This window comes from Phalangium opilio, unplaced genomic scaffold (genome assembly GCF_054372755.1).
Source record: "Phalangium opilio isolate 3A_F unplaced genomic scaffold, DU_Popi_V2 ptg000041l_1, whole genome shotgun sequence".
Classification (NCBI taxonomy): Eukaryota; Metazoa; Arthropoda; class Arachnida; order Opiliones; family Phalangiidae; genus Phalangium; species Phalangium opilio.
Window position 1 is genome coordinate 6,356,716 of NW_028324165.1, and position 18,079 is coordinate 6,374,794.

Here is an 18,079-nt window from a genome sequence, read left to right on the forward strand (position 1 = left end):
AGATATTTACCGAGAGCTAGTTCAAGAACGACGGAAGCGAGAATTGACTACACTCGGTTTTGTAGTCCATCTTCATATTTAGTCTGTACTAAGCCTTTGACAGCGCCTCACCAGCCGTCGCTTTACGAGAATCTATGACCTACGTCACTTCATGACAAGCTCTCAGCAACCAGGGACAAACTTATGGAACATATCTTATGAGCTTATGGTATTAATAATGTTTTAGTCTTAGGATAAGTTAGGTTTGGTACGGTTAGGCTCAATGGGGAGTCAGATTGATGTCTTCCAGCCCAGGATTAATTTATGTATCTAATAATTTGATTTTGAGATCTTCGTCTTGATCTACTTCAGGTACCGTTATATAAAACTATTTTTTTTGAAAAAATGTACTTATTTAAACAGTTGCCTATTGTATTACCTTGATTAAATGACAACCTTTGTTACATTTTTTCCGAGAATTTTGGCGATGGAAAGCTTGTGACGTCAATGATTCCGTTATATAAAATTCATAAATTTCATATTAGTTTTAAATTCGCAGTTATAACATCGAATATTACAATGAAATATTATTGCTTAGCGTTTTTATTATTGCACCTAATTGCGGCAGAATTTGACCCGAATAAGGTTTTGGAGGAAACTAATGAAAAGCTTAAGAAACTGCAAGAAGATTGGCAAGTGCAACAAGATCAATGGCAGAAAAAGTGGGCTGATGTGCACGTAAAAGGTCAGGGCTTCGATTATAAAAAGATGGAAGAAGAATTCAAAACTCTTAGTGATGTAAATCACAAAATGATCAAAGATGTCATTGATAGTTATCAAGCGCAATTGCAAGCGCAAGGATAAGCTTCAGACTTGTTCTTAAAGAATTAATTTTAAAATAAACAATATTAAAATTGATGTTTATTATATTCATATGGGTTTTCTTAAGGGAACAGAAATCCGCTTCAACCACAGTTAAACCTAAAGTAATGTCCTCCCGAGGGGCTAATTACTCTCAATCTCTCTGTACACCAATTAAGAATTAAGCGTAGTCATTTTAGCGCTGTCAAGGGCAGCGCTTTTAAAGATTACGTGTAATCCGTTTAGTACAGTCAAAGCTGGTAGATAAGAGGTAAAGTGTCCCAGTGTACCTCGCTTCGGAATAGGCGATTGTTAAGTGCTGCCGCGTAGCGCCATAACGTTATAGGTATGAGTGTTTCCACTCAGTCTTTGTGTCCAAAGCAACACTGCATGATTGAGCTGAGTGACTGGCCCCTCATGTCTTCAACAACATAAATTTCTCGAGACATCAATATTTGTTAAGCCAATGATTTTGAATGCTGAAATCAAGTGCACTCTTTAACAATCGATGGCATAACACCACCTGATTAGGTCTTTATCAATAAGCCACAAATGTGAACACACGTTGTTCGTTTCTCAACTGAAATTTTGGCCTGGTTCCTGTTGACACTGAAATTCCACCCCCCTCCCTCGCGAATTTTCATTTCTTTGATACGAAAAAGGTCAAGTTTTTGGATACCCTAACATCGGCACTTGCTGGTAGTTGTATCTATTTTAATGAACTAACTTTTCATTTGCACAACATATTACTATTTTCAAAAGCAAGATTTTGTCTTAAATCCAGAAAACACTCAATTAACAAAAATTTTATTTTCAAAAAGTGTATATGCATGTATATACGTATATATTTTGTATTTTTTAAATTGTTGGGAAAGAAAGAAAGGAAAAAAAAATGCCAAATGTAATTATATCCCTTTAACTATGAAAAGTAACATTACTGTTATGTTGTTTTGTAGGATTTGAAAATGAAACTCAGTTCAATTCAAATTAGTTCTGAAAATGGCGACACAGTTTGTTTTGGCCCATTCATTAGAGAAGAGGATGAACTAAGGTTTTTGTCCAACACATTTAAAATGTATATCCATCTATTCATACATGTGTCTTCTACGTTTATGTTTTGTCATATTACTCTTCTGCGTGCATCTATAGTCACACTGATCACATTCGAAGGGTTTTTCACCACTGTGAATGCGTTTGTGTATGTTCAAATTACTCTTCTGAGTGCATCGATAGTCACACTGATCACATTTCAAAGGTTTTCACCATTGTGAATGTGATAATGTGCGATTAAAAGATTCTTACGATTGCTAGCATAGTCACACTGATCACACTTGAAGGGTTTTTCACCACTATGATTGCGTTGAGGTATGATTAAACCACTCTTGTTAGTGCTGGCATATTTACACTGATCACATTTGTGGGGCTTTACACCACTGTGAATGCGTTGATGAGCGTACAAAGAACTCTTCTGCGTGAATGCATAGTCACACTGATCACATTTCAAAGGTTTTTCACCACTGTGAATGTGATAATGTGCGATTAAAAGATTCTTACGATTGTTAGCATAGTCACACTTATCACATTTGAAGGGTTTTTCACCACTGTGAATGCGTTGATGTATGATCAAATTACTCCTGTACGCACTAGCATATTCGCACTGATAACATCTGAAAGGTTTATCATCACTGTGAATGCGTTGATGTCTGATCAAAGAACTCTTCTGCGTGAATCCATAGCCACACTGATCACATTTGAACGGTTTGTTACCGCTATGAATGCGTTGATGTTTGATCAAATCACACTTATGCTTGCATGAATAGTCACACTGATCACACTTGAAGCGTTTTTCTTCGTTACCCTTTCTAATGCGAAGTTGTAGAGCCCTTTTATATTCAGTTGAATATTTGAACCCCTTTTCACGTTTCTTCTTGACTTCCTTCCCAACAGAAAATATAGAAAACCATAAACATCACTTATAATTTAGTATCAAAAATACAATAACATTCACGCGAACTTCATAAAAATGAAGATGCGTACGAAAACGCGGTGTTACAGAAAAAAAACGTGTGTTGATCAAAGGCGTTAGCCGATGAGTAAACGATTGAGGTGGAATTCATAAACGTCGGACGCAACGCAATTTAGTACAGGGAAAGGCGGGACGTCGTGCGCAAAAGGCGGAAGTTTGCGCACGACGCCCTGCCTTTGCCTGTACTAAATTGCGTTGCGTCCGACGTTTATGAATTCCACCTTTCAAATCCACAAAAAGGGGATGAAGATTAACCAAAGTGGCGAGGAGAAACCTTGGCTCAAAACTCGAAAGGTTGTACTTTCAACTTTTCGTGATCTTTTTCGTTTTGGCAACAATTTCGGTTCTTGCTGCTACTCAACAGCAAGAGGGATTTGATTTTACCAAACAAAATAACAAATGGCAAGAGAAATTTAAAGTAAGTATATTGGAAAGAAAGTATTAACGAGATAATGTAGTATAGTCTGTCAAAACGAAAGAAGAGCCCTGAGAAATTTGTCCAAATTGGTGTCGCCACCATCGACCCCATAGTTCTTTATCAACTTGTTTTGTTTTGTCAATTGTCGTCTGTAATATAGTCTGCTATTATGTCATTAAAATATATTGCAATGCTAGTTCAACAAAGATAAAACTGGTGTCTTGTCGTTAATTTTGTTTTATATTCTTTAATACTCGATGATCGTAAAAAAACCATGAAACATAAACATATTAAATATATATTGCAAAATGTATTGGTTCTATTGCGATTAAGCCTATCTGTTAATAGCAGACTATATTACAGACGACTATTGACAAAACAAAACAAGTTGATAAAGTACTATGGGGTCGATGGTGGCGACATCAATTTGGACAAATTTCTCAGGGCTCTTCTTTCGTTTGACAGACTATAGTTGAACATTGGTTTAACTTTTGGAAAACCGATTTCCCCGAGTTGCCCAGGTTTTTTCCCCCCATATATTTCCCTGAGTCATCCAGGTTTTTTCCCCATATATTTCCCTGAGTCTTTCAGGTTTTTCCCCATGTATTTCCCTGAGTTCCCCCCCATATATTTCCCTGAGTTCCCCCCCCCATATATTTCCTTGAGTTTTCCAGGTTTTTCCCCCATATATTTCCCTGAGCTTTCCAAGTTTGTATGAACCTGTTTACCGTAAATTAACGGGAACGTTTTGGCGAGTTATTATTAGGTTTTGATGGCAATAGTGAATAAATTTGAGGATTTTATGCCGCTTCCATCGCGCCTACACTAGAATATTCAGTTTCGTCAAGTGTAGAATTTGGTTACCTCTATACTTCTAGTTCCTTATCTTAATTCTGATATTATTTTATTATTTCGTCGAAGTGAAATTAGTTCGGTTTTTTGAGGCATTCGGGACTTTTTATTTAATTTAAATTTTGTCATCAAATTAGAGCTAGGCAGGTTTTAAAAAGACAAAGTGAACCACTTTCTCACTTCCAGTTATTTCTGTATGCCTTTGACATACTTGTGATAAAATCTTGTCTACTTGCAGGCGCAACAAGACGAAATGCAAGCCAAGTGGAAACAGCAAGGTGAGGGAAAAGGCTTCGATATGGAAAAATTCCAATCTGAACAGAAAGCTAAACAAGAGGAAATGATGAAACAGTACCAGGATGAAATGGCGAAAAATCAAGGTCAGGGTTTTGACGCCATGAAATTTGAAGAACAACAAGCAAAAATTCGAAGAGGATCAAGCAAAATTTCAATCGCAATATAAAACAAATGGATAAGCGATAATAACACTGTCTGTATCATATAATCGTGATATTATTTAACTGTATAATAAAAACTTTGTTTTCACAGCGACTACATTTTTTCGAAATATAGAGTAATCTCGGTAGAGAGGGGAAAAACCAGTTTATCCCTCCCTTTAGGCGCGCTTTTGTAAGAGGGAATACTGTGCGCGCTTGTTAGGGGGGATGACACGGAGCATGGAGAGTAGTATCGGCGCTACGTACAGCAACGTCACTCCCTTCTATCTCCAAGCTACGTGTCATCCCCCCTAACAAGCGCGCTCAGTATTCCCTCTTACAAAAGCGCGCCTAAAGGGAGGGATAAACTGGTTTTTTCCCTCTCTACCGTGATTACGCTATGGAGTGACGTTGCAATACGTAGCGCTGACATTACTCTATAGGTGGGCGAATATTACTTTTTGGGTATCGAACCGATTACCGGATCGAATACCAAAAATTTTCCTCATCAAATACTGAATCATGACCGAATGGAATGGTTTATTCCAAATCGAATACCGAATATTTAGGCCTTTGTAGATGTTCAACTACATGATTAATCGCGAATAGTTCGGCCCAATATTGGCGAATAGTTTACCCTAACATCGGCGGCGAATAGTTAACATTTAGAAGCTCCTATTCAAAATACCCCACCTCGTTGGTCGTCGAGTATTTCTTAAAATTTTCCTAGGCACTTGCTGGTAGTTGTATCTATTTTAATGAATTAAATTTTCATTTGCACAACATATTACTATTTTCAAAAGTAAGATTTTATCTTAAATCTAGAAAACACTTAATTAACAAAAATTGTACTTTCAAAAAGTGTATATACATGTATTTACGTATATAGTTTGTATTTTTTAAATTGTTGGGAAAGAAAGAAAGGAAAAAAAGCCAAATGTAATAATATCCCTTTAACTTTGAAAAGTAACATTATTGTTATGTTGTTATATAGGACTTGAAAATAAAACTCAGTTCAATTCAAATTAGTTCTGAAAATGGCGACACAGTTTTGGCCCATTCATTAGAGCCTCTTTGATTAAAGAAGAGGATGAACCCAGGTTTTTGTCCAACACATTTAAAATGTATATCAATCTACTCATACATGTGTCTTCTACGTTTATGTTTTGTCATATTACTCTTCTGCGTAAATTTACAGTCACACTGATCACATTCGAAGGGTTTTTCACCACTGTGAATGCGTTTGTGTCTGTTCAAATGACCCTTAAGCGTACATTCATATTCACACTGATCGCATTTCAAGAGTTTTTCACCACTGTGAATGCGTTTATGTCTGATTAATTTACGCTTATTTGTACATTCATATTCACACTGATCGCATTTCAAGGGTTTTTTACCACTGTGAATGCGTTTGTGTTTGATAAATTTACGCTTATTTGTACACTCATATTCACACTGATCGCATTTCAAGGGTTTTTCACCACTGTGAATGCGTTTATTGTGCATGATCAAATTACACTTATTTGTACATTCATATTTACACTGATCACATTTGAAGGGTTTTTCACCACTGTGAATGCGTTTGTGTCTGATCAAATTACTGTTATTTGTACATTCATATTCACACTGATCGCATTTCAAGGGTTTTTCACCACTGTGAATGCGTTTGTGTATGATCAAATTACTCTTCTGAGTGCATCCATATTCACACTGATCACATTTCAAGGGTTTTTCACCACTGTGAGTATATTCATGTTTGATCAACGAACCCTTGTCCGCGCTGGCATATTCGCACTGTTCGCATTTGAAGGGTTTTTCACCACTGTGAATGCGTTTGTGTCTGATCAAATTACCCTTAAGCGTACATTCATATTCACACTGATCGCATTTCAAGAGTTTTTCACCACTGTGAATGCGTTGATGTCTGATCAAAGTACTCTTATACATGCATATATAGTCACACTGATCACACGTGAAAGGTTTTTCACCACTGTGAATGCGTTTATGCGTGATCAAATGAACCTTCAGCGAGCATCCATAGCCACACTGATGACATTTGAACGGTTTTTCACCGCTATGAATGCGTTGATGTTTGATCAATTCACACTTATACCTGCATGAATAGTCACACTGATCACACTTGAAGCGTTTTTCTTCGTTACCCTTTTTAATGCGACTTTGTAGAGCCCTTTTATATTCAGTTGAAAATTTGAACCCCTTTTCACGTTTCTTCTTGACTTCCTTCCCTACAGAAAATAGAGAAAACCATAAACATCATTTATAATTTAGTATCAAAAATACAATAACATTCACGCGAACTTCATAAAAAAGGTAATGCGTACGAAAACGCATTGTTACAGAAAAAAAGGTGTGTTGATCAAAATCGTTAGACGATGAGTAAACGAGCATATACGAATTAAAAGGGGCCGAACATCAACTTGAATAGAGAAGAAACCGTAATGGCTCGAAAATCAAACGGTCGTATTATAAACCTTTCCTTGCTCTCATCAATGGATTTTCTGGGAGTCAAATGCTAGGTAACGCTGCGTACAGACAAGTAACCAATTTATTTCGTTCTGGCACCCCCTCTCTATTGTCAAAGTATTTTTGCCTGAAGAAAGTACCAGCGATGATGATGAAGACCCTTGGGAAAGGAAGCATTTTAAGGGTTTGCTACATTATCCAAGAGGATGAAAGGTCGTTAAGTTCTACAGTTCAAATATACGTTATGCATAAACTTAAAAATAACATAAAAAAAAATCGAACACATTTAAATATGTTACGGGTCCAGACTAGTACGCTCTTAACAGGCTAGGAGTTCGTCGCAAAACAAACAACTTACGAAAATATATTTAGATTGAAATTTGATCACCGAGACAATTTTGAATGCAAAGTTATACTAATAAACAAGTGATAAAATATACGTTACAAAATGATTAAACAATAAAATTCACTCATTAAATCTCTATACGTGATATGCCTACTAAGTACTGGAAAAACAAGTTTGAAAGCTGATGACGAAGTTAAAGTAATAAAAGACGCAAATGAAGATCCATGACTAGGGTTCGAAAACTACGGTCATTTTGGAAAATGGTAAACTATGCCGTGATCTACAGCGTAAATTACCGTTCAAGGTAATTTACCTCAATTCAAAAAATTAATTATATTGATTTTTTTTATGCTAAATAATAAAAAAAACCACTTTTTAAAGCTTTTTCATTTCATTTTTAAAAATAAGTAAGCATGCGCGGGTAGAGCAAAATTTTTAAGTGTAACACGATTTAAAACATGGAGCTTTTAGACCATTTTCCAGAAAAAAAGAAATATGAATTGGGTGGGTATTTTCAACAGTGATGACCATTTTCGTAATTTACCCGATAAAATCGTAAATTACAGTTACCCTGGTAAATCACACTTGAAGGGTTTTTCACCACTGTGAATGCGTTTGTGTGTGATCAAATTAAACTTCTGTGTGCATCCGTAGTTACACATATCATATTTGAAGGGTTTTTCGCCACTGTGAATGCGTTGATATGCGATCAAATCATACTTATATTTGCATGAATATTCACACTGCTCACATTTGATGCGTTTTCCAGCGATGACAGGAAAGAGGGCATTTTATTATATTCATTATTCAACAGGATGAAAGGTAGTAAGTGCCACAGTTTAAATATATGTTATTAATAATCTTAAAAATAACATAAAAAGTGTGAACGTTTTGTCCAACACATTTAAAATGTTCCATATAGGATATAAATGAATTTTTTTTGGCTGTGTAGTCTTCAAATCCATTCTATTTGCCCATACTTTTTCCAAGTCTAGAGCGTTCCTTATAAAGCACATTGATCACGAAAAAGGGTTTTTCCCCCCATTTGTAAATGGTTTGTTGTTTGACCAAATTAATTTTCAGTGTGCTTGCAAAGAAACACTAATAAAAGTTGAAGATTTTTTTCTGGTCCGCGTTTTAATGTGACGTTAAAGATTTTATCCATACTAAGTTTGATCTTAATTTAAATATAACCTGGACGAAGCAAAAACATTTGCGGTAGAAACGACCACTCTTCACATAAAGTTTAAAAGAGCTATTAAATATGTAGAATTGTGGAGGCGCAATACAATTAAGATTAGAGAAATTTAATGGATTATTAATTATATACACAGTTTCGGCCCATTCATTACAGAAGACGATGAAATATGGTTTTTTGTCCAACTGGTTCAACACATTTAAAATGTAAATCCATCTATTCACACATGTGTCTTCTACGTTTATGTACTATCAAATGAGTCTTCAGCGTACATTTATAGTCACACCGATCACACTTGAAGGGTTTTTCACCATTGTGAATGCGTTTGTGTGTGATCAAATTATCCTTACGATTACAAGCATAGTCACAATGATCACACTTGAAGTGTTTTTTACCACTGTGAATGCGTTTGTGTGTGATCAAATTATCCTTACGATTACAAGCATAGTCACAATGATCACACTTGAAGTGTTTTTTACCACTGTGAATGCGTTGATGCGCGATCAAATTACCCTTCTGCGTGCTTGCATAGTCACACTGATCACATTTGAAGGGTTTTTCACCACTGTGAAGCCGTTGATGTCTGATCAAATCATTGTTCCGATTGAATCTATATTCGCACCGATCACATTTGAAGGGTTTTTTACCGCTATGAATGCGTAGATGTATTGTCAAATCGCACTTCCTCGTACTTGCAAAGTCACACTGATCACATTTGAAGGGTTTTTCACCACTGTGAATGCGTTGATGAATGTTCAGAGAACTCTTTTGCGTGGATCCATAGCCACACTGATCACATTTGAACGGTTTGTCACCGCTATGAATGCGTTGATGTTTGATCAAATCACACTTATACCGGCATGAATAGTCACACTGATCACACTTGAAGCGTTTTTCTTCGTTACCCTTTCTAATGCGACGTTGTAGAGCCCTTTTATATTCAGTTGAATATTTGAACCCCTTTTCACGTTTCTTCTTGACTTCCTTCCCTACAGAAAATATAGAAAACCATAAACATCATTTATAATTTAGTATCAAAAATACAAAAACATTCACGCGAACTTCATAAAAAAGGTAATGCGTACGAAAACGCAGTTACAGAAAAAAACGTGTGTTGATCAAAGGCGTTAGCCGATGAGTAAACGATTGAGGTGGAATTCATAAACGTCGGACGCAACGCAATTTAGTACAGGGAAAGGCAGGACGTCGTGCGCAAAAGGCGGAAGTTTGCGCACGACGCCCAGCCTTTGCCTGTACTAAATTGCGTTGCGTCCGACGTTTATGAATACCACCTTTCAAATCCACAAAAAGGGGATGAAGATTAACCAAAATGGCGAGGAGAAACCTTGGCTCAAAACTCGAAAGGTTGTACTTTCAACTTTTCGTGATCTTTTTTGTTTTGGCAACAATTTCGGTTCTTGCTGCTACTCAACAGTAAGAGGGATTTGATTTTACCAAACAAAATAACAAATGGCAAGAGAAATTTAAAGTAAGTATATTGGAAAGAAAGTATTAACGAGATAATGTAGTAGTTGAACATTGGTTTTACTCGAACTTCATAAAAAAGGTAATGCGTACGAAAACTTATTGTTACAGAAAAAAAGGTGTGTTGATCAAAATCGTTAGCCGATGAGTAAACGAGCATGTATGAATTAAAAGGGGCCGAACATCAACTTAAATGGAGAAGTAACCGTAATGGCTCGAAAATCAAACGGTCGTATTATAAACTTTTCTTTGCTCTCAAAAACGGATTTTCTGGGAATCAAATGCTAGGTGACGCTGCGTAATGACAAGATACATGTCAAAGTATTTTTGGTCGAAATAAGAAGTACCAGCGATGATGGGAAAGAGGGAATTTTATTATATTCATTATCCAAGAGGATGAAAGGTTGTAAGTGTTACAGTTCAATACGTTATGCATAACATAAAAAGTGTGAACGTTTCGTCCAACGCATTTAAATATGTTCCATATAGGATATAAATGAAATTTTACGCGGCCATCAAATCCATTCTATTTGCCTATGCTTCTCCCAAGCCTTCAACGTTCTTCCCAGGGCTGTGCGGGTCCAGATTTTTGGGTGTCGGGTAAATTTCGGGTAATGGAAAATTGTACCCGCGGGTATCGGGTCCAATTTTCAGTTACCCGTCGGGTCTTCGGGTCCTTCAAAATCCCCAAAATTAGCTTTCGGGTCCAATTCGGGTCTCTGCTTTTCCTTACAGTCCAATTAAAAGCTAGATTTCAAAGCTGAGTCATTATCCCCCATAGTGTAATTCATTAAACAATAATAATTAATAACTTAATACTAATTAAATTATTTAATTATGAAAGGCAGAAGTATTGAAACACGCGCGGTAACGTCATGAACTGGGCCCGTCAGACTCGGCGGGTATTGGCAAAGGCTTAAAATTGGGACTCGGGTACCCGTTCGGGTCCTAAAAAATGTGTTTCGGGTATCGGGTCGGGTACCCGCACACCCCTGAGTTCTTCCTAAGGCACATTGATCACATATAATGGTTTTTCTTTTACCAATTTGCAAATAACACGAGGTGCGCTTCCAAAGAAACACCAGGAAAATAATCACAGTTGAAGATTTTATTATTTCTGGCCCGCTTTTTAATGCGACCCTATAGATTTCATCCATACTAAGTTTGATCTTGAACTAAATAAGCCTGGATGAAACAAAAAACATTTTGGGTAGAAAGAACCACTCTTCACATGAAGTTTACAAAGAGGTATTAAATATGTAGAATTGCGCAGGCGCACTAGTTAAAAGCGAGAATGCCAAGTTTTTAACTAGTTAAGCTATAATACAAGGAAAGGAAACCAACATTTTATAATAGTTTCAGACCCGAGTCCTGGTTTCAATTATGGGTCGCTTAAAATTTGAGTAAATTTCAAAATTATAGGATTTTTGACGACTTTTGCCAAAAAAAAAAATAGGAATTTATAGGACAGTTTTAAACATATAGGCTTTTATAGGAATTATAGGATCTTTAAGGGACCGGCATTGTGAATGCGTTTGTGTATGATGAAATTACCCATACGATTACAAGCAAAGTCGCACTGATCACATTTGAAGGGTTTTTTACCACCGTGAATGCGTTTGTGTATGTTCAAATTACTCTTCTGAGTGCGTCCATAGTCCCACTGATCACATTTCAAAGGTTTTTCACCATTGTGAATACGTCCATGTCTGATCAAAGAACACTTGTGCCTGCTGGCATATTCACACTGATCACATTTGAAGGGTTTTTCACCACTGTGAATGTGTTGATGTGCGATCAAACCGGACTTCCGCGTACTTGCAAAGTCACACTGATCACATTTAAAAGATTTTTCACCACTGTGAATGCGTTGATGAATGTTCAGAGTACTCTTCTGCGTGCTTGCATAGTCACACTGATCACATTTGAACGGTTTGTCACCGCTATGAATGCGTTGATGTTTGATCAAATCGTACTCATACTTGCATGAATAGTCACACTGATCACATTGGAAGCGTTTTCGTTCTTTAATCTTTCTAATGCGACGTTTTAGGCCCTTTTTATAATCAGTTGAATATTTGGTACGTTTCTTCTTGACTTTCCCTACAGAAAATATAAAAACCACAAACATCATTTATAATTTAGTATCAAAATACAATAACATTCCAACGAACTTCATAAAAAAGGTAACGCTCACGAAAACTCAGTGTTAAAAAAAGAAACAGTGCTGATCCTGGAATTAGACGATGAGTGAACGATCATATCAACAAAAAGGGGATGAAGATCAACTTAAATGGAAGAAAAACCTTGGCTCGAAACATGAAAGGTTGTACTTTTAACTTTCCTTTGCTCTCGAATTACTTTTCATTAAATCGTTTTAAGGTGGTTCATTAGAACTTACTGAATGATGAAACTAATGTTGAAGAATGTAGGACTGGTTTAATTAAAATATAGGAGGTTCATAATTGTTATGGATCATTAACGAACAGGATAAGAACAGATGCGCAAGTCCAGCAACGTGGAGTTTAGACAGTTCAAGTAATCTTACCCCTAACGATAATAATGGAGGTGCAGGCAATCATTTGAAGATGAATAGCGAAATTCTGGGTACATTTTGTGTTAGCCCGCCCTTGGAGGCTAGACGTTCCTCGTTAAATCTAACGATGGCAATGAAGTAGAAGCTAATCTCAAAGATACGGAATAGATGTACGCCAGAAGCCAATGCAACAGATTCGGTTTATGTGGAATGATACGAGAGATTAGGCAGATGAAGGAATAGTGTGGATTGGTACTCAAGAAGAACAGTTGACATAGTGAAATACAATTTTCCCCGATTATTGGAAAACGCGCGCACACGTTTACTTCCATATGCTACCTGCGAACGTACTCTATTGTAACAAAAGACAGACAGGCACAGAAACGTCCCAGACAGTAACTCTCAATGATACATGTCACTCGGAGGGGTAAAAAGCAGTGTTAAGTATGTTTACCGAGGAAAAAGGTTATAGCCACCCATAGTAGCACCATAAGTGCACTTTTGGTAGCACTGATCATATTTGAAGCGTTTTTCATTGCCATGAATGCGTTTATGCGCGATTAAATGACACTTGCGCCTGATTACATTTCAAGCATTTTTCTTCGTTACTCTTTCAAATGTGACGTTGTACACCCCCTTTTATGATCAGTTTAATATTTGAACCCGGTTGTACGTTTCTCCTTGACTTTCCCCACAGAAAATGTATAAAATATAAAAAACGACGTATATCATCGAACGGTCGTATTTCAAACTTTTCTTTGCTCTCATAATATTTAACGTGTTTTCAGGGAATCAAATGCCAGGTGACGCTGCATGGTGACAAGTTACCTCTTTAATTCGTCATCGCACCCACTCTCTATTGTCAAAGTATTTTTGGCTGAAATAAGTATATACCAGCGATGATAAGAAAGGAATGAAGACCCTTGGGAAAGTTTCATTATTCAAGAGGCTGAAAGGTCGTTAAGTGCTACAATTCAAATGTACGTTATGTCAGGAGTTCATAATAACCCCCCTTCGGGGGGAAGTATGAAACTGGCCATAGAGCTAATGGTAAAAATCGCGAACAACAAGATTCTGTCGTTGCGCATAGAAAGGATTAGCCTGTTTATGGACATACAACCTTAATTCGTAGTGGTATCTATGCTCCTTGGTTTTCGTTCCAAAACTTCCGTTGGCTGAGATCTCCGTCAAAAAGAAAAATGGCGAGTATGTGGACGTAGAAACACGATGGAATTCTTATATTAAAGATACTGCGAATAAATTTGTCCAAACCGTTTTAATTTAACGACGGAATTCTCACTCACACATATCACAACAAAACATTAATGACGATCGTTTAAATGTTTCGTAGAAAACTAGAAACCCGACTAAAAGCAAAGTTCTTATGTATAATCTTAAAAATAACATAAAAAGCGTGAACGTTTTGTCCAACACATTTAAATATGTTACACATAGGATATTTGGCTGTGTAGCCTTCAAAATTAGACTTAATACCGAGAAGGCGGAAATAGTTGCTTAGAAATATGACTTCTCAATCTAGGTACTCAACACTATAAAAGTATAAAATGACTTACGTGCAATTCCCGAACGAGGCGATGAGGTTTTACCTTCTGGAATCTTTGGAGCGACATCTTCTAATGTCTCCGAGTTGGAAACCAAACTATTATTTTCAACTTCAATTGGAACTTCGGGTAAATCGCTTTCCATAGAGACGGAAGTCAATTCTGATAGTTCATTTGGGCTGCTAAGTTCTTGTTTAGGAACATACACTGGCACACTCAATGAGCTCGGATCTACAAACAGTTCCATAGCTTGATGTTGTCTATTATCAGTTTTCTTTGCGTCTGTCAAGGCGATTCTGCATTGGCTATCATCAAGATCGTTTTCTACGTCTAATTCTAGTGAATCGCTTTCGACATTTGCGTCGAGAGAAAGATGCAAATGTTTTTCGGATTCGACATTCAATTCAGGAACACGAAATTCCTTCGATCGAGTTGTATTATCCTCAATTTCTAACTCTGTCGAGACACTTTGCGATTTACGATAAGAATCATTAATGTTAATACTGTTTTCAAGAGGTTTTCGTGGCGAATCGCTTTCCGTCTTCGTGTCAGGAGTCATTTCAATTTTGTTTTCGATCTGAAGGTTAGGTGAAGGCGCACATAGAGGCAAACTGTCACTGTAGTTCAGTTTAAGGACACATGGATTCGTATTTCGCGTTATAAGCCCCATATTTTCACTTTTTTCCAAGGAAATTTTATTTTCGGTGTTTGTATTGCCAACCTCGGAAACACGTGATTCTTGACTAACATTTTCTTTACACAGGTTGCCTTGGACATTGTGCATCACAACTGGAAGGGTTAACTCCTGGCCATTATTTCCCAAATCATTTTCAACGGGTTCAGTTTTCACTAATTCATCGTTAGGAAATTGATGTAATCCACTTTTCTTCTATTTTTTAAACAATTAACAATAACTCTCATTCTTAAAATAATTAATTTTTCCATCCACTATGAAAGTGAAGGATCTTGCATACCATCAGATCTATGATTCTCCTTTCCAACTCATTAATGACCCTATTGAGTCTTTCAATATCGTCTATTTGCTTATTTATCGTTAATGTTGTTTTCACTCTCTCTTTTGCCATTTTTGAAATTAAGACATTACACTAAACAAAATGAGATTCCATTACACAACAATCTTCGTAGTTCCTTTGGCTAAACGTATTTTGAAGGGGCAAGCGAGAAAAAGGGGAAGATAATGACACAGAAGAAGGGGGATCAGTCTCTTGGTTAATAACAACGAATGTGTTACCAAACCCCTTAGATTAGAGTCAATCGTGATTGGTGTTTTCACCAATAACCATAATTATTCACCGACCCATAGAGATTGGTCCTGACTGTTAAGTTGTTGGTGGACCGTTGAATTTCGTTTTTAAAAAGTCACTCGACCCCCTCATTCGTCACCCCCAAGAGTCCGAGTCCCCCTCCCCCGCCGCGTTTGCTAGAAGGAAAGACCACTTTACAGAACCTTTACTTAAGAGAACAGATTTGACAACTTAATCCTGTGCATATAAAATTGGCTATTATCCCAAAAGGGTCTCGTATCTCTGTGCTTAATTTCACACTGCTAAAAAAATTCCCCTATGCTTTGAAAAATACCTCGGCTTCCAGTGTCCTGACTCGATCATCCCTTGCTTTCACTACAAGGATAAGATCATCTTTGCTTAAGTGATCGTAGTTACAATCTTCCTCATCTTTCATTTCCTAAAAACAAAGTTTCAATAACTTCCAGATTGCCCAAAACAGGCAATATTGCAATAATTGCGCAAATACCTCTTTAATCGCCACTCTTTGAAGATTTACTAAGCTCATTTCGGAATTTTGTAAAGAGAGTTTGTGACATTGTAAGTCTTTCCTAAAATGAAATAATTTTCCAAAATGAGGGGAAATCAAAAAATAACAAATAACAAGAATCGTTTTCCTATACATTGTACCTTTCGCTATAAAAACCTAAGAAAAAAATGGCAAAGCTTATAGTTCAAAAAATTGTTTTAATTAACGCTGCAATTTTGTTCAAGTGCTATCTCAGAAACCTTTGTGTGACGTCACCCACGCTATTTGCCCATAAAATCTAAGAAGTACCAAACATGGCCGCCCACTGCCAAAGTCAATCGTGTGACGTTTTACCTAGGTACTGACGTCACAACTAAGATAGCTCTATTCCTCAACCCCATTTTATGAACACAACGCTTCATTCCTTGTTAAGACTTAAAGAGGCCGTCTTTGATACTTTTTTTAATAAGATAGTAGTAAAAATAGTAGTTTTCTGCCTTGCCTCGGACACAGAGCAAAATAAAAAAAAAATACTGATGATGAGGCATAATAGAGACTTGGCAATTCGGGCTTAGCTCCGCCCCAGCGCCATAATGGTTTTTTTTCTTACAGAATGAAAGCTATATAAGCCCCTCCTCCTAGTGGAAGGTAGCGTGACGTTGCATGACGTAGTACTGCCAAGTCCCTATTCAGATATGCAATATTCAACTACGAGGGTATAGATCCTAAATCTCACATGCAGAACTAAATCTCACTATAGCGAGGACATCTTACAAAGTTACACGAGTGGCTAAATGTGCGCCTCTTAGTCTTTTGGGGGTAGAATGAAACTAAATTAACACTATTGTTTAAACAAGCTAATTAGCAATAATTTGGAAAAAGTAGCAATATTTAGGGGTTAAAACACATCCACTTTAGTAATATATTGGAAAAGGAGGGAAGGCTATAGGTTAAGGTTTAGATCCGTTACATGCCTTGTTGACATCCAAGTTGCATTATATTCATCACTTACCAACTTAAACGTTCGACCATAACACGACATTCTTTAACCAAATCCATCACGCTTTCTACAGTCTTCCTGTTAAGATAACATACCAAACATTTTAATAATAATAAAAATATGGCCATAAACAAAGACTTAGTGTCACTAATATACATTCTTACTTACCAGTCAGGTCAGGGGCAGGGCTGATATGAAGTTAGGTCATGCCTGGTTAGGTGACTTTAGGAACACTTTTAGAGAAACACTATCTAAAGCTAAATTTATTTTTGCTCAACTTTTACTGAATTACCCCAAATTCTAAAATAGTGGGAATCCTCCTATGCGTCGTCTGCTAAAACATTTTAACGACTTTCGGCTTTGGCTTTTCGGGGTCAAATAGTGAGCTTCGGCAGAAAATTGTGGGGTAAAATTTAAAAATGCGAAAACTCCCAATAAACGTCGCAATTAAATTAGGTTACTTAAATCCGTTTCAGAAACTAATAAAGCTAACTAAACTACCCTCTTGCCTACAACTTAAATTTAGTTACAAAAAACCTGAAATTAACCTAAAAAAGGCATTTTTTAAGTGGGAACACGAAACTGCATAAACCTATTAATTTATGAAAAGGTGCGAAATTCGAACAGTAAATATAAAGTAAAAATAAAATGAACTATACTAAACATTGCAATTAAAGAAAATTATTAATTTAAACTTGTTTTATACTCTAAATGAACACTATTTAGCACGCTTCAAGATATATCAAATGAATTAACGTGAAATTAGACCAAAAATATAAATTTTTTGGATAAAAATTCTAATAACTACTTAATTAAGATTAAAAAGACGAGCCGTTGTTCGTCCAACCTCATTTTTACTATTTTACGTTTAAATTAACCTAAATAATCATTAAAATACACTAACAGTAGTGAAATCATGGTATCGGTGTAGGCAGTTTTTCAAAACTTGCACAACGTCTGTCCAACTTATTTGGAATTTTCAAAACGAATAAACAACAAAAACGGAGGGTAAAATTTGGTGTCAATGGGCGCAATAATTGGTGTAGTTTTGGTGTAAAATTGCAATTGAACAGAAATTTAGAAATAGAAATGAGGATCTTTCAAAGTGAAAATGAAAGGTAA

General features: G+C 36.5%; 1 protein-coding gene and 1 long non-coding RNA gene across 4 annotated transcripts; one reads left to right on the forward strand and one right to left on the reverse strand.

Annotated features, from left to right (window-relative positions):
• The first annotated feature begins 4,035 nt into the window (after positions 1-4,035).
• On the forward strand, positions 4,036-4,682 carry LOC149679593 (uncharacterized). Its single transcript, XR_016365845.1, has 2 exons — positions 4,036-4,299; positions 4,375-4,682. It is a non-coding gene; the product is annotated as an uncharacterized LOC149679593 (long non-coding RNA).
• Positions 4,683-5,360: 678 nt separating this feature from the next.
• LOC149679594 (uncharacterized) lies at positions 5,361-17,604 on the reverse strand. Of its 3 annotated transcripts, none has more exons than XM_089835416.1 (7): positions 17,126-17,604; positions 16,970-17,035; positions 15,958-16,039; positions 15,784-15,888; positions 15,159-15,290; positions 14,197-15,070; positions 5,361-6,819 (listed from the first exon to the last, which is right to left on the reverse strand). In XM_089835416.1, the coding sequence occupies exons 2-7, from the start codon at positions 17,014-17,016 to the stop codon at positions 5,708-5,710; spliced, it is 2,352 nt and encodes a 783-aa protein (XP_089691542.1). In that variant the 5' UTR covers positions 17,017-17,035; positions 17,126-17,604; the 3' UTR covers positions 5,361-5,707. The 3 variants fall into 3 exon arrangements, with proteins under 3 accessions (XP_089691542.1, XP_089691541.1, XP_089691543.1); XM_089835415.1 differs by having other exon boundaries at positions 14,197-15,073; positions 17,126-17,602; XM_089835417.1 differs by lacking the exon at positions 5,361-6,819 and adding an exon at positions 8,156-9,590 and having other exon boundaries at positions 14,197-15,073; positions 17,126-17,214.
• Positions 17,605-18,079: the final 475 nt, after the last annotated feature.